This window comes from Coffea eugenioides, chromosome 1, assembly GCF_003713205.1.
Source record: "Coffea eugenioides isolate CCC68of chromosome 1, Ceug_1.0, whole genome shotgun sequence".
Taxonomy (NCBI): Eukaryota; Viridiplantae; Streptophyta; class Magnoliopsida; order Gentianales; family Rubiaceae; genus Coffea; species Coffea eugenioides.
This window is the reverse complement of record NC_040035.1, coordinates 36,547,778-36,570,136: the sequence shown is the minus strand read 5'-3', so window position 1 is coordinate 36,570,136 and position 22,359 is coordinate 36,547,778. Positions and strand designations below refer to the sequence as shown.

Here is a 22,359-nt window from a genome sequence, read left to right as displayed (position 1 = left end):
AGAGTTGGGGCTTGGGAATCAAGTTGTAACCTTGTGGTGTTTTTCTCATAGTAAAAACAAGTTTTTCTCTCCGTGGATGTAGGCTTGGTGATTAAGCCGAACCTCGTTAATTCTTGTGTGTTGTTCATCGTTCGTGCTAGATATTGTTTTCTATTAAATTGTTGGTCTTTTCCTTTTCAAATAATTGGCCCGATACCCTAACAAGTGGTATCAGAGCCTGGTTGCGAGACTAGGCAATAGAGTAAAATTCGTGGTTGGATCCTAGTTAACTATTAAGATCAAGTGGATTGGTAGCTGTTACTAATTGAACGATTTAATGAGTGGTATCCTTGTTTCAATGGCTTGGCAAAAAGCATTGATGGTGAAGGATGGGAAGTCGAAAAGCATGGAGATGTTTGACGGTGAATCTAGGCAGGTGATTCAAAGGTCAAGAAAAAGGTAGAGTCCAATGTTGATTTTGGACATGAATCGGTGGAGACTTTCTCACACCTCCAACGGTTGATTCTTCATCCCGGTGAATTTTAGATTTTGGTTATGTTTTTTGGGTGGTGTGGCACATGTCCCAAAGAAACAAGGAGATCTAATTTCTATGTGTCAGAAGACTCTGACAGGTACGAGTTTTTCGTTTTAGGTGGAGTCTTGGAAACTACATGTGGCGAGACAGTCCTAAGGATGGAAAGAAGTATGGTGACTTTACCACTTGATTGCCTCAATGGTTAGGGTTAGAGCTCACAGAAGGGGATCCCAGATTGCAAGTGGTGGTGAGAAGAAATCCTATAAAGGGAGATGGTGAATTGAGGCACCTTCTCACGAGTCAACTGGAGGTTGGATTCGGGGTAACTACACATGTTCATTTGCCGATTGAATCAATTTGATGTCAGAACTGTATTGATTCGGGTGTATAGTTTGGTACCATATTATTTGGTAGTTGAAGGCAAATGGTTGCTAAAAGAAATTTTCGCCAAGGTGGAGATTTGTTAGGAAATTGGCTTAATTTCTTTTAGGTAGAATTTCTGTTTTGTGTGGAAGTAACTAATTTCCTAATTAGATTTAGTTACTTGAAGTAGTAGTCAAGTAAAGCCCTATTTAGCAAGAATTAGATGCTATTTCCTACTCTATATGAGTTTAGGAAATAATATTGGTTTCCAATTGTTATTTGGTTTTTTGGCAATAATGTTCTCTATAAATAGGTAGATTAGCATACTACAAAGACACACAAGAAAGGAGTGAGAGAGTTCTTAGTGGGTAAGAGGGTTATACAAGAGTTGGGGTTTGGGAATCAAGTTGTAACCTTGTGGTATTTTTCTCATAGTAAGAACAAGTTTTTCTCTCCATGGATGTAGGTTTGGTGATTAAGTCAAACTACGTTAATTCTTGTGTGTTGTTCATCGTTCGTGCTAGATATTGTTTTCTATTAAATTGTTAGTCTTTTCCTTTTCAAATAATTGGCTTGACACCCTAACACTTAGGCATTAAGTCATGTTACAATTAAAGGTTAACCGGTTCCTCGAAGTTTTGCGTATGAAAAGTATGTTTTCCATCGGATTTTGATTGCAAATTCGCAATAGTTCGAGACAATAAAAGCATACAATTGCACTCTTTTCATCACATTTTATTATAAGTACTAAGATATACTAATGTCGTGCAATAATTTCGTGTAAAGCAATTTATGTCAATTCATGAAGAGTTAAATACAAATGAAAAACACAAAGATCCAAAATTCCAAAACATAGGCTTATCAGTTTCGAAATTATTCAATACTTACAAGTTAATAAATATTTTTCAATTGGAACTTGCACTTCAAGGATGGTGAAGGATTATACTAATTGAAATTTCCAACAGTAAAAGTATAATTTGAACAGATACAAGAAGGTCAATCGGGGGTTACGTGTATACCTAATTTTTCTTGCCAGAAAAGGAACGTTGTCTCCATTGATATGTTGATAGTATAATAAATACCTCAAGAGTTTGTGCTTATATTGCCATCCCAACAAACATAGTCATATAATTAATGTGGTTGATCATGAAGGTTTTTGTCTTGCATTTTGTTGTGTTACTTATTCTGTCTGGTGTCTCGCCTAGCCAAGCTGCTATTCATAATTATTCGTTTGTGGTACGTATAACTTAGTTTGACGAGCATAATCATTCCGTATGAAGCATTTTAGTTTTTTTTTTTTTAAGGGAGATCTCAAATTTTACAATGAGAGTTGAATCGATAATTTCATTATCACTTAACTAATATTTCTATCTACTAGCTATATTGGGTCTTAGAGATTAAACATTCCAAGTTTAGCACCACATAAAGAGTTTTTAACCCCAAAATCATCAAAAATGTTTTCGGTGGTAGGTTTTTTCCCGTTAAGTAAAAGTTGATGTTTATTAAGTGATTTGCAAATTAGTACTTGTTTGTTACAGGTGATTTCTGCTTTTTCTTTTATACCTTGTCAGAGTGAAATATGAGCTTGTATCCATTAATTTTTTTTTTTTTGGCAAATAGAAAATTTATGGCTTTAGGGATTTGACTTCTCTCTCTCTCTCTCTCTCTCTCTCTCTCTCTCTCTCTCTCTCTCTAAAAAGAGTTTGACATTCAACACAAATGAATACTACAAAATTCCAAATTGCTCTGTTCTTCTCCCCATTTCATCATAAGCTAGCCCATGGCTGTTGGATTTGTTGCAAACATTTCAGAATTCAAGTCCAATAAACACATCCAGAAGATATAGGCATAAAGCAACGTTTAATTAAATGGCATATATACAAATGGTTTCCTCTTCTATTTTGTTTAAGTATATATACGAGAAGCATTGCATTTGTTCTCGCTGAATTTGAGAAGAAGAGTTTAATTAATTGAACGACTTTGTCATGTATCTAGGCATGGAATTTTACAGCCAATGTATCCATGGTCCGATGGTCCAGAGTTCATAACTCAGTGCCCTATCATGCCAGGAAACTCTTTTATCCAAAAAGTCATAATCACAGAAGAGATTGGAACTTTGTATTGGCATGGTCATAGTGATTGGTCTCGAGCGACAGTTCATGGCGCAATCATTATTTGCCCCACAAGGGGAGATAGATATCCGTTTCCTAAGCCTGATGCAGAAATTCCCATCATATTAGGTACAAATAAAGGGATTAACTCTGTTCTTTGATTAGGTAATTAATAAAATCACCCCATTTTAGGAATAAATTATGAAAACATGTAAATCATTTCTCTGACAATCAATCTGACAATTTTTATCAGTTTGTTACTGTGTAGTCTGATTCAACTGGACTGGTGCATTTCAGATTAAGAAGGGTGATGGAACCTTGTTTTGACTAGTTTAGTCATTGCATTTTATTTTCTTGTATGTTAAATTTGGACTAGATCCAATTTTTTGCCTCCGAACTTGTACCTCATTCTCAGTTTGTACCTTATTCTAAACTTCAGACAATTTGCATTCGAATCTTTTATATTTGTTCTATCAAAGTTTTCTATTTCGTCAGTTTTGTTAATATTTTTATTGATTGGACTTACTAGGACAAATTTGAAAAGTTATGGTGCAACCACAAGTTCAAAATTGAAATTTAAAAACAGAAATTAACGATTAAAAATGCTTCAATGCAGGAGAATGGTGGAAGAGAAATATAACAGATGTGGTGGAAGAGTTTTTACATAGTGGGGGAGACCCTGCGCGGTCTGATGCTTTCATGATAAACAGCCATCCTGGCGATTTTAATTCATGTTCAGTAATACCAGGTAAGTGATACAGGATTAAAAGGACCATTTTCAATTGGTTCTAATTGTGTGATTTCTCTGAAACCTTGTCATTTTGCAGATACATTCAAGTTGAATGTGACTTCTGGAAGAACTTATTTGCTCCGGATGGTCAATGCTGTCATGAACAACCTGATGTTCTTTGGCATTGCAAACCATACTCTTACAGTTGTGGGAACAGATGGAAGCTACACAAAGCAATTAAAGAGTGGTTACATTGCTATAGCCCCAGGACAAACCATGGATCTCTTGAGGACCCCCCTTTTATGAATACAATTGCCGTTCGCTGGAACGGCTGGACAGCTATCCGATTCAGGGCCAATAATCCTGGTAAGTATCACTCTAGTTGCCTTTATGTGCAACATATATATATATATATATATATCAAGTCCTCAGACGCTTCTAACCTGGTGCACGTGCAACCTTTCCCGCAATTGTAAAATTTATACTCAAAATCTTCAATCCCGTTTGTTTATCTTGTTTCAATATCGTTTGTTTTATTACAAAAAAAAATTGTTAAATGTGTCCGGCATAGGGCTCACCTAATTCCTTGCAGGCGTGTGGTTCATGCACTGCCATTTCGAGCGTCATTTAAGCTGGGGAATGGGAATGACCTTCATTGTTAAAAATGGCACTGGCCCAGGAGAACAAATGCTTCCTCCACCTCCAGACATGCCACCTTGTTAGATGCTGCTGTGCCAAATGCCAAACTTAATAATGTGGGGGATGAATGGTTGCAGAATTGAAGAAAAGTGCGCTTTCAAATTTTGTATAATTTTCTTGATTTTTGAATGATCATAGATAAAAGGTTCTGATCTAGGTGTTGAAATGTTGCAATAAATCGGTTTTTTTTAATAAGTAAATCTGTTTCTTTTTAGTTGGTTCGATGATAAAATATCAAATTGGGTAAATTACTAATATCCCCCATATGATTTTGCATATTTCAAGACGATCACCCTTATATTTCAAAATAATCCTCATAATCCCGTAGTTTTTATGTAATGTGAAAATTGAACAAAAAGCACCTTCACTTACTGTGATTGACCTAGAGATGCTCCAAAAATACGTGTAATGAAATTATAATATGCACTTAATTTCTATACTTTTGCATGGATGTTCACTTAAATTGCTCATAATTTTGTACATATTTACATAATTCCTCTATAATTTTATGTAAAGCAGTTAGATCCTCATTCGATCTTATGTCAATGCATGAAGAATTAGATACAAATAAAGACAACACAAAGATCCAAAATTTCCAAGCATAGGCTTCTCGATCAGTTTTGATGGTCAAATTCTTAACACTTGATGCTATAAATCAACGTTAGCTCAATTGGAAAGATTCGTTCATCTTACTTTAGCAAAAACCTAGATTTTGAGTTTGGTGTTAGCAGATTTCGAATGATAAACAATTTATAATATCATTAAAAAATGTGCCAGTAGCCTATCATGTGATTTTGTGATGAGGAAAGTTTCTCCTCCACCTCCAAAATTTTTATCTTTTACCCAAAAAAAAATTTCAAATCAACTGCCCGAAAAAGTCTCCACATGGGTAGATCAGGATAGAAGAGTGGGCTCCCTACTACAGTGCCAGACCTTGGTAAAGCAAATCCCATGAGGCTTGAAATCTTAGCCAACCAGATGGACTCAATGAAACCAACTTCCTCTAGAGGAATTCGCCATCACATATCTTGTAGGGTGAGCGATCAAAGGTTCAAACCTTATTTTCTATCAAAATTATCACTTAATGTGACTTTTCTAAGATCCATATGTGTGTTTAATGTACTATGATCCGATGGTGGTTCAATCCCCATCGATTCCCTATGGCCTTGTTGGGTTGACGCTCAACTTGGACAGTATAGTCCGATGATAATTCAATCCCCATCTATTCGATCGATTTCCTATGGCCTTGTTGGGTCGACGCTCAACTTGGGCAGTGGAGTATTGGTCTCACTGGTGCCCGCTGAGTCTCTCATGCTTATCCCATAAGCTTGGACTATTACCCCTTAATTCCATTTCTTTTAGGCAACTTTCTGTTTATGGCATTATTAAATCACCCCAACGAAGGCGTGCAGCATTATGCCTTGACCAACTTAAATAAATAAATAATTAGAATTTCATGTTACATGTTGGTAGGGACTGAGGGCAGCTGCCTTTGAACACGGAAACCTTAGATCCATTGGATGAATATCTTTTTAAGAAAAAGGGCTCTTAAAAGGGATCTGATTAAATCACCAAAAAATTGTTAAAATAATCCAAAACTTCTCCTTCTTTAAGTATTAGTACTTAACATTTTACCATAATTACTTTTCAAAGTACATCTCACTCAAAGTTGGCTGAAAGGTCCCAAGTTAGATGATTATCTTCAATAGTAGTATGTTGCTAATACGAAAATTTAGCAATTCAAAAGTTGTTTGTTTCAGTCACGGCACCTGGTGGTATTAGAAAAAATAGACTCAGAACATCAAACAGAACAAAAGAATTTGTCAGAATATGAGCTAAGTATAGATTCATATGCAAATTGATGCTGATCTATGTGTGATTAGAGGGCATACTTTGAGTGACAGGTTGTCGATGTCTGTGCAATAATAAAAATAAACCTAATTGCCAATTAAAATAACCAAAACCCGATTTTAAGTACTGGAGCAGGGACTTTAGGTGTGTAATGGGTTACTTGATTCACTCTGTTCCTGAAGAGTTTGCTTGATCCGATATATTCGAATGGGATGGCTTTTTTCACAAATAATTATTAATTTATAAACAGGGCAAGTAGGGTCGTATCTTCAGGGACGGAGGATATTTGTCTTTTTTAAAATCCAAAGTAACACGAGAGATGTTTTTGTATAAAGGATGACGATTAGAGCAGTTCAACTAAAAATAAAATAGCCAACTAAAATTAAATGACAATTCACTAAAATCAGAGTAATAATAATTAAAGGTCTAGCCAAAAAATAACTTCAACAATAATTCACCTAATTGATCATCGATGCAAAGGCAATTCCAATTATTTATTAATAAATAGGTTATAACTGCCAAACAAGCGATGGCAGTCAATCCCTCCTTATTGTGTCGGTGATTAAGGTACACACGTTAATCACTACTCTAATTGAAAAATAATCCTAGGTACGCCCGTTAGATTTAATTCCCCAATTGCCTTACGTACTAGAGGAACCCTATTCTAACCAAATAACGCACTATCAGGATTATTTTAAATTAGCCCGCGTATCCCCCTGACACAAACCTAATTATGCTAGTTGTCACTAATTCAGAGCAATTAAACAATTACGAATTTAATGCCCTAATTGACAATAGATTATCAAGTTAACTAATTATCCGAATTCAAGACAATCAATTAATTAAATAATCATAAGTACTACAATCAAGGAATATCCGAATACTAACAAATAAAAGAAAAAGATGAAATTAGATCGGTCTCATAATTTTTAGGCGAACCAAAACCTCTGTTGTTCCTTGACTAGAGTGAAGAAATTAGTTCATATTTGATGCGAAAAACCCACGCACAATTGAAACAAAAGTCGCGGCCATTGTCTACGTTTTGGAAAGCCCAATGCGTCTGAACAAATGAAAGGAAAACGAAAGTGACAGAGAATGATTGAATCTCCTAATTGCTCCTAACATCCGAGGAGACAAAAGACTACCCAAAAAGCAAAAGAAGGAAAAGTCAAAAGGTGCTCCCAAAGTGGTGCTTGTTTTCTGCTATCTAATATCTATCTAAGTCCTACTCTAATGCTTTTCTAATTGCTATCTAAGAATTGCTTCCCCTCTTTCCTCTATGCGGCGGCCCCCAGGGAAATAGGAGACTCTCCGTGCTCTCCTCTTCAGCAATTACCAAAATGGGAAAAAGTGTTCCATTTCCAAAAATACCCTTGAATAAGCTCTGTTACTTGGATTCCTTTCCTGTCAAATTGGAACTTGTTATCATATTTTCGTTCCACTCCCTGAAATAAAAGTAAAATATCAAAAGTGAGTAGAATCTAACAATTAACCAACATCGGGTCAGGTAATAGGGGAAATTAATAATGAAATAAATAATAAAATTGCAACCTATCATTGAGTCTCTAGAAATAGGTGTCACTGAAACAGAAGGCGGAGCATAAGACTCGAACACGAAGTTCACGGGCTTTTGGATGGGCAACTGTAATTTCCTCTATCACTAATGGTTCCCCTGCTTTCCTAGCAACCGCAGCCGCATCCGGCAAACAAGCAAATACACATCTTCTAGCAGATTTCATAAAACAACAACTAAATTGACATCTTCTAGCAGATTTCACAAAACAAGTAAATTGATGTCTTCAACAATCAAGCAAACATCTGCAATCAGAATTTCCTCTGACAAATTCTTTTGTTCTGATTGTTTGTGGACGGCCGCTGAGTTTTTGGAAGAAAAATAGACTCAGAAACATCAGAATCACATGCAGCTATTGCTTTTCTAAGTCTTGTTGTTAATGGATATAAATGGATAGACACATTTGACTTTGAGGAGTTGCAATTTGCCAGCAATGACAATGGATTTGACTGTTCTAATTAGTTTTGTCTCGTTTGGAAGTAATTTTTAACGCTCTTCTATTTGTTGAATTAGGAATAGAAATAGATGTAGATAGTGACAATGAAAAAAAAAATGGACTCAAGAAAATCGTGTGCCATGTTGAACGTTATATTTGTGAGTAGAAACTTAGTATAGGCCCAAAATTGGTATGTTGAATTAATAATTGGAAAATTGGCCCATGTAAAGGGGTGACAATTGGCATGCGGTTGAGGCCCACAGATCATAATCCTACTCCCGAAAGCAATTTCATTTTTAAAGTTGATGTACTTGAAAAGTTTGTCAAAAGACTTCCACAATTTGAAAATTTTTAACCCAAAACAAAAACTTTTTTTGAGAAGGATGGTAAGATTTAAGATGCGGGGAGAAAAAGGAGAATTTGAACTTAGACTTCTGATTTGTGGGTTTCTAATTTCAATACTTTTGATTGTCGACAAGCAAGTTGAAAATATTTGCTTAACTACTTTTGTATTGAAGGCATTATTAGAACAGTCAAACCCATTGTCAAAACAGTAAACTAACTTTTAGGTTTGTGGAAAATGTATTTTTGATTCTCAAAATATAGAAGTAGGACCAAAATGGTTGATCCAATCCCTAAACTTTTGATAAACAAGAAATTCTTTTTAGTTTCACGTTATGTTAAATACACCTCCAAGATATTAGGTAAGAAAAAAATTGAAGATGACCCTGATCTGTTGGTCAAAGAAATCCATGGAAGAGGTCAATGTGAACTTAGAAATAATGACTTCCTATAATTATCTCAGGAGAGGTACATGCAACAACAACATGAAAATAACTAATTTATTCTTTTTTATTTTGTGCATTAGGCAACCATTATTGGAATTCAGCACCTTGGCAAAATAAAATTTGCAGAACCCTCATAAGTATATAACTCAATCAATTCAGGAAACCAAAAACTTAAATCCAACATGGCAAATAGATTGATAAATATGGATGAACTAAACAAAGTTTTGAGCTACAGATTCATCCATCATTTCAAAAAAAAAGAACCATAGTTAGCTTCTAAACCACGGACTCCTCTAATTTATGGCTAACTATTCTAAGAAAAAGGAATGGTCGATCAACATTTATCAGCAAACGGTCCAACTATTAACAAAAATCTCAACATTAAACCCATAGATCAGCAGGCTAACTTTATTCACACATTTACACAACTTGCACAATTTCATCATCTTTCTTTTTTAATAACAACACTAATAGACTTAGCCTCTAGCCATTAGAACCTTTTGACACGAACTCCAACATTTGTCAGATGAAGGAGCCCGGTTACTCAACTCCCATCGCTATAAGACCACGTACTCATAGATATTACTACTTTTAAACGCGAGAATCGACATTTTTTGTCCGATTACTCAGCACTAATAATTAGCAGAGTATAGCCAAATTTATTTACAACTAGGCCGCAAAATAACTTAAGATATCACATAAAATAATAGCGGCTAGCTTCATTTCCTCAGACATGGAGAACTAAGGTTAATAATTGGACCAATTTACATGAAATTGCAAAGCAGTTATTCCCTATGCCTAGAAAAGTTAACCAAAAATTGCAAGCGTCACAAAATCATCGATATTCACCAAAGAGATATTTTTGGACTTAATCAAATTAACTTGATACACTTTTATTACTAAGATTTGACAATAGGTGAATTAGAGTCAACCAACTATCATCAATCCTTAGTAGTCACAGAAATGCTGATCACTAATAAAAGCAAAAAGAAAATAAAAGGAAAACATATCAAATGCCAAAAAAATAAATAAAGGAAAAAAAATCTAAAAAGAGTAATACTAGCTGTACCACAACTTCTCCCCCTCCCACACCTAAATCCTACGTTGTCCTCAATGGAGGTCATAAAGCAAATAGGACAACGAAACTTTCCTCGTGAGTGACTATGAGATAGGTGAGAACGGTGGGGTGAAGCCAATATAATGGAAGTAGGCGGCTAAGTTTTGAAACACCTGGGCCATCTGATCAGTAATATTCGTCACCCGCTCGTCCATATGGTGAACCTATGCTCACAGGTGTCGCCACTCAGCATCGGAGGCCGGCGGTGGAGGGGGTACCAAAGTAGATAGTCCGGCTGCAAACTCGTCAAACCCAGTGGCAGAAAAGGGACCTGCATGTGGGGGGGGGCATCGGCCTAATGGTTAAATGGGATCTGAGAGTGTAAAATGATAATCCCCATTAACTCGCTCGACAAGTCCTATTTTCTTTAAACAATTGTCGTCTAAAAACTCCATATCACAGGCCATATGTAGATCATGGTTGGTAAGATCGAGAACCCCTAACTGAACTGCCAAATGTGTGATATACGACCCAAGTATCAACGGCTTATATCTCTTTACTAAGACTGTCTTAAACTGGGAAGCCAACCAGTAGCCCAAATTCACCTTAATATTATTCTTCGTACACCAAATAAAGAAGAATTCGAATCGAGAGAATATGCCAGAGCTATCTTTTCTACCCGAGTAACTGTAGGCTAAGAATCGCTGAACAAACCGAAAAGCCGAATCCCTAATATAAGAACTCCTCGAACAGCTAGGGTCGTAACGGTTGCCGTCAACTAAAATTTCCTTTCAAATACCCGGATAATGAGAGAAAAATGGCTCAATGTAATCACAGGCACCCTCGGCATACTTCCTGAACTCAGCATATTCTTGATCAATAAATCAAATGCTAAATTAAACTGAGTAATAGAGAATTAAACTCCTGACCCATTAACCGAAATCAGATCACATTTGGAGTAATGACAGTATATCCCGTCGGCAAGTCAAACTCAAAAGTAGCATAGAATTTCCTAACTAGCTCGACAAATGCGGGGCATAAAATGTTAAGAAAAGGTCTCCACCCAATAGCATTAAACATTTGATAAATCTCCTCCTCAACACCCAAGGCAGCTATGGAGAATTTATCAATGCATTTACAAGGGATGATCCACCGCTCACAACATTGAGCGTATTTCTGTTTATCGGCGGCCCTCGTGTAATTTAAATGGCTCTCAAAGTGTGAGGGTGTAGAAATATGGACACCCTTGCCCCTACCTAGGCATGTCTGTACACCCAAAGAAAAAGGTTGGTTAGTAGGTTCATTCATAGGAATGGTGGGTTGGGGTGGAGTAGGTTGAGTTCTAGTGGTTCGAGATTTAGAAGTCGGCCGCGGCCTAACCATTAGCTCCCCAAATTAACCCAGTCAACAAAAGAACAAAATTTTCAACACCCACTAGAAAATCGACCGTGAACCAAGATTCCTACGAATATATCAATCAAATCGACCAGGGTAGCAGCCATGTCCAGTGAAGCCAATAATCAACTCAAGAAGTACTGGGGGCTCTCAATTGAACAGTTAAATGTACAATCTTCTCAAACACAATATCAACAATTCCCCAAGTAATGCAGCAGTTTAACAACCAATTCCCAATTCAGCAATTCAGTAGTGCAGCATAATCCAGCAAAATTATTTCCAATTGAGGCTAATAATCAATTCTAGAAATAGCACTCCAAAATTCGATACGATAGAAAGATAGTGAAAGGTGGAGATAGTAGAGTACCTCTACACCAACGACAACAAGAAGTAGCAGTGCAGTAAAAAAGGTGGTGTGCGGTTATGGTGCCAGCCAATTCGAGTTGCGGGTGTGTGTGGGCATGGCCTGGACAATGGCTGCAAGACAAAAAGGGGGAAGGACGGTGGCGGCGCACGGTGTTGGCGAGTGAGGAGAAAGGCGGTGCTTTGAGTTGGTGGCAGTTAGGGAATGACGATGAAGACGATAGCCGCGGCGTTAGTGAATGGCGATGACGGTTAAGAGGTCATGTCGGCGGCTATCGAGACCAGGGCTGTCGGCTTGCGGTGGTTGCGGCGGCGGGAATGGTGACGAACCGAGCAATGAATGGATGGTTTGTTCGACGGTGGCGGCGATGGCTTCGGTGGCGTGCTACAGCGATTTTGGCTGAAGGGGAAAAATAGGAGAACAGGGGAAGAAGAAAAGAAGAAAAGAGAAAGAAAGAAAAGGAAAGGAGGAAAAAGAAAAGAAAAAGGGAAAAGAAACGAGGGTTCTTTTTTTGAAAAAAAAACAACAAACGGGAATTCAAAATTTTAAGTTTCAAATTAAACAAGAATTTATTTATTTATTTAATGATCTTACCTTTCCCTAGGACACGACGTGGGCATGTCATTAGGGTAGCAATCTCTAATGGGAATCTGTTGAGTTAAGAGTTACTACATATCCAGGTTACGCAAGCATGTCATGAAGACAAGAACCTTTCTGATGAAGGGTTGTTAAATTAAAAGTTACCATGCGCCTTGTTGAGGCGGGCGCGTCATGTCGGTCAGTCCGTTCCAGGATCGAAAAAAGAGCTCTCCAAGTGACTCGACGCGAGCACGTCATGAGGATGGGAACCTTTTTGATGACGAATTTGGGAATTACACATTATCACGCGCCCAATTGACGCGGGCGCGTCATGTCGAGGGGACATCTACTAATCATCAAAAACAAAAAATTAAACCAAAAATTTAAGGAGACTCTAAGAAAACATATTAAAACTACCAAATAGAATTGAACAAACAACAAAAATAAATTAGGTTGTCTCCCAATAAGCGCCTTTCTTTAACGTCTTTGGCTAGATATGGTTGAGTATCGTCAATTGGAACAATTTGGTATGTCCAGATGTATCATCTCCACTTCTCTACTTGAAAAGCCCTCGTAATAGTATTTAAGACGATATCCATTCACCACAAACTTCTTAGCCATCTTAGTGCTCTGGATTTCTACTGCACCATAGTGAAAGATGTGAGTAACAATAAAAGGGTCAATCCATCAAAAACGCAATTTACATGGAAATAGCTTAACTTTAGATTAGTATAGGAGAACCTTCTGACCAACTTCAAAGGTCCTTTTAGAGATTTGTTAGTCATGGAACGCCCTGCTCCTCTCTTTATAAATTAATGCATTCTCATATGTTTCGTTCTGAATCTCCTCCAATTCTTGCAAGTCCAACTTTTGATGCGTATCGGCCTCCTCTAAATTCATATTACACTGCTTTATTGCCCAAAAGGCCTTGTGTTTGAACTCCACTGGGAGGTGGCACGGCTTTCCGAACACTAGCCTATAGAGTGACATCCTATAGGCGTCTTATACGCAGTCCTGTACACCCAAAAGCGCATCCTCTAATCGGAGACTCCAATCCTTACAGTCAGGACGAATCATTTTCTCCAGTATCGACTTAATCTCCCTATTCGAGACCTCCACCTGATCATTGGTTTGAGAGTGATATGATGTTGAGACATTGTGGAGTGCACCATACCTTCGACGTAGCTACGGTCTTATTATAGAAATGCATTCTCCTATCACTAACAATGGCTCTTGGCATCCCAAAACACACAAAAATATTGGACTTAATAAATTCTACGACCACTTTCGAATCGTTAGTTTGAGTGGCTCTAACTTCCACCCATTTGAAAACATAGTCCACTGCCAACAATATATATATATAAAACCGCGGGAAAATGTTCCATAAAATCTATACCCCAAACGTCAAAAATTTCTACGAAAAACATGGGGACTTGGGCATATGGTTTCTACGATCTATATTACCTACCTTCTGACATTTATCACAAGATTTACAGAATAGATATGCATCCTTAAACAATGAAAGCCAGTAAAACCCATTCTCTAATACCTTATGCGTAGTTTGCTTTGGTCCAAAATGACCTCCACATGCAAGAATATAACAAAAGATTAATATTGACTGAAATTCGGCTTCACTTACGCACCTTCTCATTACTTGGTCTGCACATCTCTTCCACAAGTAAGAGTCGTCTCATATGAAATATTTGGCGTCAATCTTCAACTTGTCCTTTCACGCCTTAGACCATCCTCCAGGAAATTTATTAGTCACTGGATAGTTCACTATATCTGCATATCAAGGCGAAGAAAAATTGACAGAAAGTAAATATTCATCAGGGAAGGCTTCTTTTAGTGGAAATTCTTCGTCGATGACTGGTACGTGACTCAAATGATCCGCCACTAGATTTTCTTCTCCTTTTTTATCTTTGATTTCCAGGTCAAATTCCTGTAAGAGTAGTATTCATCGAATCAACCGCGGCTTTGCATCTTTCTTGTTCATTAGGTACCTCAATGCTGCATGATCAGAAATACAATAATTTTAGCACATAATAAATATGACCTGAATTTTTCTAAAATAAAAATAACTGCTAAAGCTTCTTCTCAATAATGGAGTAATTTAATTGAACTCCGCTCAGGACTCGGGACGTATAGTAAATGGCGTGAGTTATTTTTTCCACTCTCTGCCTCAACACAGCCCCCACTGCATAGTCGCTGGTATCGTACATGATTTCAAAAGGTAGATTCCAATCAGAGGGTTGGATGATCGAACCCTTTAATTTGTCGAATGCTCTCTCACACTTTTCATTGAACTTGAGGGCTGCATTTTTTTTTGTAAGAGTTTGAACGGAGGGGCTTCAATTTTTGAGAAATCCTTGATGAACTTTCGATAGAAACCTGTATGTCTAAGCAAAGAGCGCACTTTTTATATATTCGCGGGGTAAGATAAAGCAGATATAATGTCTCTTTTAGGCTGATCAACTTCAATACCCTTAGAGGACACTACGTGACCTAGAATTATCCCATACTGAATCATAAAATGACATTTTTCTAGTTAAATACGAGATTAGTTTCTATATATCTCAACAAGATCAATTTCAGACTATCTAGACAATTATTGAAACTATCACCATATACACTAAAATCGTCTATGAAAATCTCAATAATTTTCTCCACATATTCTGAAAAAATGCTCATCATACAACTCTGAAATGTCGCAGGGGCATTGCACAATCCGAAAGGCATTCGTCTGTATGTGAAAGTTCCAAACGGGCACGTGAATGTAGTCTTCTTTTGATCCTCTGGTACAATTGCGTTTTGAAAATACCCTGAAAATCCATTCAAAAAATAATAGTAAGCTCAACAAACTAATCGCTCAATCATTTAATCAATAAAAGGAAGAAAAAATGGTCCTTTTTTGTGACAGCGTTTAATTTTTGGTAGTCGATACACTAACGCCATTCGGTGGATTTGCGCACTGGCATGAATTCACCCTTCTAATTGACCTCCACTGTCATTCCTGCCTACTTTGGAACTACCTGTACTAGGCTAACCCATGAGTTGTCTGATATTACGTATATGATCCTCACATCTAGCAGTTTTAGTATTTCTTTCTTCACCACTTCCATCATGAGGGGGATTGAGTCTCCTTTAAGCTTGCTGTACAGGTTTGGCATCTTCTTCTAACCTTATTCGATGCATATACACGAAGGGGCTAATTTCCTTAATGTCGGCAATGGTCCATCCTGTTACTTGCTTATACTTTCTAAGAACTTGGATTAGCTTGTCTTCTTGTGTTTCCGATAGTCTCGCCGAAATAATCACCGGAAGCATTTCCTTCTCGCCCAAATATGCATATTTTCAAGTGTTTCGATAGAGGTTTTAATTCTAATACAAGCGTCTGCACCACAGATGGTAATATCCTTTGGTGAGATTCGAGTATGAAAATAGGTGCGAACTCATACCTTGTCGTTGTGGTTGGCAATGATTGCAACGCCCCAATCGTACACTTCAGATCTTTACTCAATTCTACCACATGAGTTGTGTCCAACTCGAGTTTTTTGGTTAAACCAGCTTCTAGCTCGTCTCTTCCCACAATTTCAAACATTTTCTGCATCGCAGGATCAATAACACTTGCAGAAAAAATAGAGCTAAAAGTAGAGTTTGAGAGGTATTTCATAGTCTCAAAGATATTGAAATGAATAATTTTTTTATCAAATTTCATGGACAAGGTACCCTTATTAACATCAATTTTAGTTTGGGTTGTGCTCAAAAAGGGTCTACCTAACAGCAAAGACGAGGGGTCAGGAGAATAATCATCATCCATGTCAAGTACATAAAAATCTGTTGGAAACACTAATTCATTAATTTTAACCAACCCATCAGGATATGCATTCGTTCGATCAGTTAATTAAATTATTATCCCAATTTCTTTTAATGGATATCAGTTCAAAGAAGTATAGATAGATTTAGATATTATATTAATTGATACTCCTAAGTTCAACATGGCATTTCTAATCAAAGTATTACCTATCCTACAGGGGATAGTAAACATATCTAAATTCCTGCATTTTGGTGGAAAATTCCTCTGTAGAACCGCTGACACGTTCTCCCCCACAATAACTCTTCCGTCTCCCTTCAGCCTTCTTCGGTTGACGCACAAATCCTTCAAAAACTTTGCATACTTTGGCACTTGTTTGATTGCATCTAATAGGGGAATGTTGATCTCTATCTTGCGGAAAATCTCAAAGTTCTCTTTTTCCTTGTCATGTTTCTTCAGTTTCTCCAACTTGCAAGGAAAGGGAGACGGATTAGTTTTAATTTCAATGATTAGGTCAGGTAGTACCATTGAATTTTTGATATTTCTGTCTTCCTCCTCAAACTCTTTCTCGATCTTCTCTTCATTCTTGTCCTTTGGAATCGTGAGTTCAGATCCTTGAATTTTTTACTCGCTTCTTATGGTCATTGCACTTGCGTTCTTTGGATTCAGTTCAGGTTGAAACTGTAATTTTTCGTAAATTTGAAATTTCAGACAATTGATTGATATTGTCATCTAACTTATCTGACTTTGCATTGCTTGCATTTGACCCATTTGATTCCTTATATTTTGTAAGTCAGATTCCATTTTTTGTTGAAATTGTGTATTATTAGTAATTAATTGTTTCCTCATTTCTTCTAAAGACGAAACTTGTGCTTGGAGGAGACGGCGGCGGCTGAGGTTGATATTGCTATTGATACCCTTGTTGTCTATTTAGTACAAAATTTGATTACTTAGTTCCTCCATAGTTGAGGTTAGGGTGATCTCTCCAACCCGAATTGTACGTGTTCAAATACAGATCATATGGCTTTCTTGGAGAGGACGTGTGACCAGCCATGTTTACTTGCTCCATACTCTATTCTTGAATCATTGGATACATCTCTGTAGAATGACCCATGGCAGTACAAATCCCACATACCTTGACTTGTGGTGCATTTCCTACAGCCATTTGTCCAACAAAAGATATTAACTCAGATAACTGCAGTTAGATAAAGAATGTTTCTACTTTATTCACTCTACGTATCGGGACATCCTCTCTTGTACCAAACTGCTGCGAGTTCTCGGCCATCCCTTCAATCAACTCCCATGCTTCTCGAGGAGTCTTGTTCACCAACGTCCCTCCACTTGTACCATCAATAATACTCCTGTTTCTGAAAAGCAGCCCCTCGTGAAAGTACTAGATGAGTAATTACTCGCTTATTTGGTGTTGAGGGCATTTAATGCATAATTTCTTGAATCTCTCCCAATAATCATAGAACGACTCTCCTGGATGTTGTTTGATAACGCATATCTCTTTTCTCAAACTTGCAGCTTGAGATGTAAAAAAATATTTTTTCAAGAATTTTTTCTTCAGTTGCTCCCAAGTAGTGATACTACCTAGAGGTAGGTAGTACTGCCAGTCTTTTACTGAGTTCTTGAGAGAAAAGGGAAATGCCCTCATTTTTATCTGTTCTTCCGTAATTTTCGAAGGCTTCATACTGGTGCAAACAACATCGAATTCTTGCAAGTGCTTATGAGACTCCTCACCTGGTAAACCATGAAAAGATAGTAAAAAATGAATTAGATCAAATTTTAACTTAAAAGAGATGTTATCATTTAAATTCGAAAAAGTAATACATAAGGACTGCCGATTCAAATTAGGAGCAGTCAACTCCCTTAATATTCGTGCATTAGGCATAGTGACTTCTTTTTGATCCGAGTCACTCAAAATATCACCATCCGAACTTGTTGATTCAACTTCTGGATCAAATCTCTGAGATACAGTACTAGATTGCTCTTTTCTGAGTTGTTTGATCTCTTTTCGTGTTTGGCGCGCGATCTTCTCTATTTCAGAATCGAAAATTAATTCTCCTATACGAGAAGAACGAGGCATAAATTAGAAAATACCAGAAAATCAAAACAAAAATGAACTTAAGAGGAAACAAATTAACTAATGCTAGTCCTCGGCAACGATGCCAAAAATTGACAGGTTGTCGAGCTTGTGCAATAATAACTACTTACTTAAAAATAATATAACTTTTGTATATAGTAGTGAGTAGGGTCGATTCCATAGGGACTGGGAGTAATTTGTTTCTGCTAAAGTTCAAATTACGGGGAATTTTATAGAAATTAACAATAAGCTATGCTAATCGAATATTACAATTAAATAAAAATTAAATGACAAATTATAAAAACTCAAATAGTATTGGACAAACAGTAGTCAAGAAATAACTTCAGAAATGGTTCTTCTAATTGATCATTGATGCAAGAATAATTCCACTTATAAACTGATAAACAAGTTATAATTGTCAAACAAACGATGACAATTAATTTCTCCTTAATTATCATAGCCAAGGTACGACCGTTAGCTATTACCCTAATTGTGAAATAACCCTAAGGTACGACCGTAGAATTCAATATCTCAATTGCCTTACAAATTAGAAAAATCCTATTCTAATCAAATAACACGCTATCAGGGTTGTTTTAAATTAGCCCGTATATTTCTCTGACACAAATCCAATCATGCCAGTTAGCACTAATTTAAAATAATTAAATAATTACGGATTTAATTACTCTAATTGGCTTTAGGTTATTGAATTAATTTAACATTCGGGCTCAGGATAATAGAATAATACAACAACCATAAACAAATAAAGCAGGAAATATACGAATATCAGAAAATAATAGAAAAAGTAAAATCAGTTAGATCTCACAATTTAAATTGAACCAAATCCTCATTTATTCCTTGACTAGAAATAGACACTTAATTCATCTCCGTTGAAAAAGTTCCATGCAAAATTGTAGAGTTAATTGTCCAAGACATTCTCTCCAAATTTGAAGGATGAAACTCGATGGAATAATAACAAGAATAAGATGAAAAAGTCAAAATAAAAGTAATCAAGGTTGTCTGCCCCCTTTTTTCTACCTAATTCCCCTTTACATACGGCTATTCCAAAGAATAAAAGGGAAAGTGTCCTAATCCCTTCCTAATCCACCGTACTTCCATTACTAGATAAGGAAACAATCTCCAAGTGGTTTCGTGTTTTCTATTACCAATCAAACTCTTCTCTTAACTACCGTCAAAATTGATTTGACTGATCCCCATATTAACCGAAGATGTATAACTTGGTAAATTCGGCATGGTTTGTTGCTCACTTTGCAACGCTAGATGTCCCGAAGTTAATATAGTGAGGAATATGCCCCTTTTTATCACTTTTCATTCCAACTCCCCACGAACAACATAAATTCCCAAAAGTGAATAAAATCTACCAGTTAACGCACATTTAGTAGTATAATGCGAGGGAATTAATTATAAAATATATAACAAAATTGCGACCTATCAGATCACGTTTTATGCCCGTGTTTTACATGATTGCCATGTAGATACACTAAAACACGACCCTAAAACGCAATTCTGGCCGGCGTTTTTGTGGGTGCGTTTTATGCTTTTGCACTTTTAGTGTAGAATTTTTACAATTTTTTAAAAATCGCACATTTGACCCTAATTTTTAAAAACAGATCCTAGATTATTTTTTTGTCAAAATAAATAATTCACGCACATGTAAAATGATCTAAACATTCATTCTAACCTTTTTTAATATATCAAAAATCATAATTACTCAATTTGAGGTGTTGAGATCATTGATTAAATTTCCTCTTTTTCATCTTATTTGGTCATCTTTACTTCTATGTCCCAAACTTACAAAAGAAAAATAATAAAATAACTTAAACACATAATTGAAGCATAAAATTACACCAAATTAACATAAACTTAAACAAATATTTGGTTGCCTCTCAACTAGCGCTTCTTTATAGTCATTAGATTGACTATTTCATCTCACATTTCAAAGAGGTTTTGTTAAAGAATAATCCACCATTTTTGGACGTGGGGGATCGTTAAAAGATGGCTTGATAATAAAAATCACATAATCAACTGATAAGAGAGATGGATGAAACTTACCTATCTCAAGTAATTCATAGAGATTACCTTTAATGTGTGTCACTTGAGTACTTACTAAAGGAATGTCCGTATGATCTTCTTAGGCAATAATACCTTTGAAACCTGTACTTTCAACATATTTTTGAAGAGGGGTGAAAAATGAAACATCAATACTCACCTCTAGAGATTCAAAATTAGTTCCAAAGATATTATTTGTGAAATGGACATTTCATCATTGAAACTCAAATTGGATTCATCATTTTGATCAAAATATAATCCATTTTCACATACAACATTCCAACCATCCATGCTAGGGTCATTTTGCATTTCATTAGAAGAAATAATTTCACATAACTCATGCAATTGGTCTTGTATTTTACCAAAATGAGAAGCTAATTTATCTAACATTTCCTCAATCCCAGCAAAATGGTCGGAAGTTGCATTTGCTAACTTTGCTATGACTAAATCAAATTGATTAGAAAAATTTTCTATAACTAGCTCTCAAGATGCATTAGAATCATTAGCTAATGTTTCACTTTTTAATTCCAAAGGTGAAGGTGTATTAACTAACCTTTCTATTGCTAATTCTTAAGATGGTTTAGATTCATATTGAACACATTGGAGTTGGTAATCATAAAAACATGGAGAATCACTATTAGTACATCGATTATTCCAACCCTAAGTAGAAGAATTATCCCAATTAGCACCATATTGATCAAAACAAGAATTGTAATGCCCTTCATCATAATTATCCACATTTTGTGCTTGCCTACATGTTTGAGCACTATGGTAACCTCCACACAAGTCACAAATCACATGATAAGAATTGAAAGTATTAGCATTCCGTTTTTGCTCAATTTCATGCATAATGGTGTTCAATTGAACTTGTAACATTATAGCATCAAGTTTAGCTTTTAAATTCCTTAAACCATTTTCAAACGACATACCTTCAATAATTTCATGGTTACCTCTATCCATGGAGTTTTACACATAATAACCATCCATTGCTAATCTTTCACTTTTCAAGTATTGTCTTCTCATGTTTTCTACTCTCCTTGAGTCCCTAAACATGTTTTCAAAATAACTTAAAAACAAGTTTAGTTAAGAAGAATAGATGACTCGACTCATACAAAAAAATACAAATAAAGACTCAACAAAACACTAAATATACTAAACAAGACACTAGACACAACAAAAATAAAAAAAACAAGTAAAAATGTCTAAATTAATAAAGTTATTCTTAGCACCGATATTGCCAAATCTTTCCCAATAATGGCACCAAAAATTTGACGTGTGTGGGATATACATATAACAATTAGTTCATCTATAGTCGAATTTTACATTTATAAAATCCTAAATATCTCACATGCGATTTTTCACAAGTATATGAGTCGTTTATTGAGCATAGGGGTAATAGCTGTCGATCCCACAGGGAAGATTGATGATTTTCGAACTCTTTTATTATTTAGACTATCATAAGTGCAAGAAATTAAATTTACACTATAAACATGAGATAAAAGTAATAAAAATAACAATATAAAACTTCTAGAACTTTGAAATTCCTTACTACTCTTGCAAATGAAGTTACCAGTTAAGTGAATGCTATTATCTTGACTTGTTATGGTATAATTTCCTAATATACGTGATACCCGCTTTCGCTGGTGCACCAACTATATTTATAGTTAATTCATACCTACTTTCATGGTTATGAAACTAACTACAAACTCATTTTTTTTTATGAAATTACATGAAATAAATACAAAGGTGCACCTCTATTTTTATGAGTGCATTATCCGGATTTATCACTTCCTTGAACTAGTATTAAATTCCAATTCTCATTGTAAACTTAACACGTTAAGATTATCACAATTAATGGCTGGTTAATCGTGATCAAATAAGCAAAAGTGATAAATAAGTTGCTCAAAATAATATCATCAAATAACCAAATAA

General features: G+C 36.0%; 1 protein-coding gene and 1 non-coding gene across 2 annotated transcripts; both read left to right on the top strand.

Annotated features, from left to right (window-relative positions):
• The first annotated feature begins 316 nt into the window (after window positions 1–316).
• LOC113771418 (laccase-15-like) lies at window positions 317–4,024 on the top strand. Its single transcript, XM_027316001.1, has 4 exons — window positions 317–415; window positions 2,889–3,117; window positions 3,605–3,736; window positions 3,816–4,024. The coding sequence occupies exons 1-4, from the start codon at window positions 317–319 to the stop codon at window positions 4,022–4,024; spliced, it is 669 nt and encodes a 222-aa protein (XP_027171802.1).
• Window positions 4,025–17,689: 13,665 nt separating this feature from the next.
• Window positions 17,690–17,796, top strand: LOC113752581. The gene has a single exon (XR_003464879.1). It is a non-coding gene; the product is annotated as a small nucleolar RNA R71 (small nucleolar RNA).
• Window positions 17,797–22,359: the final 4,563 nt, after the last annotated feature.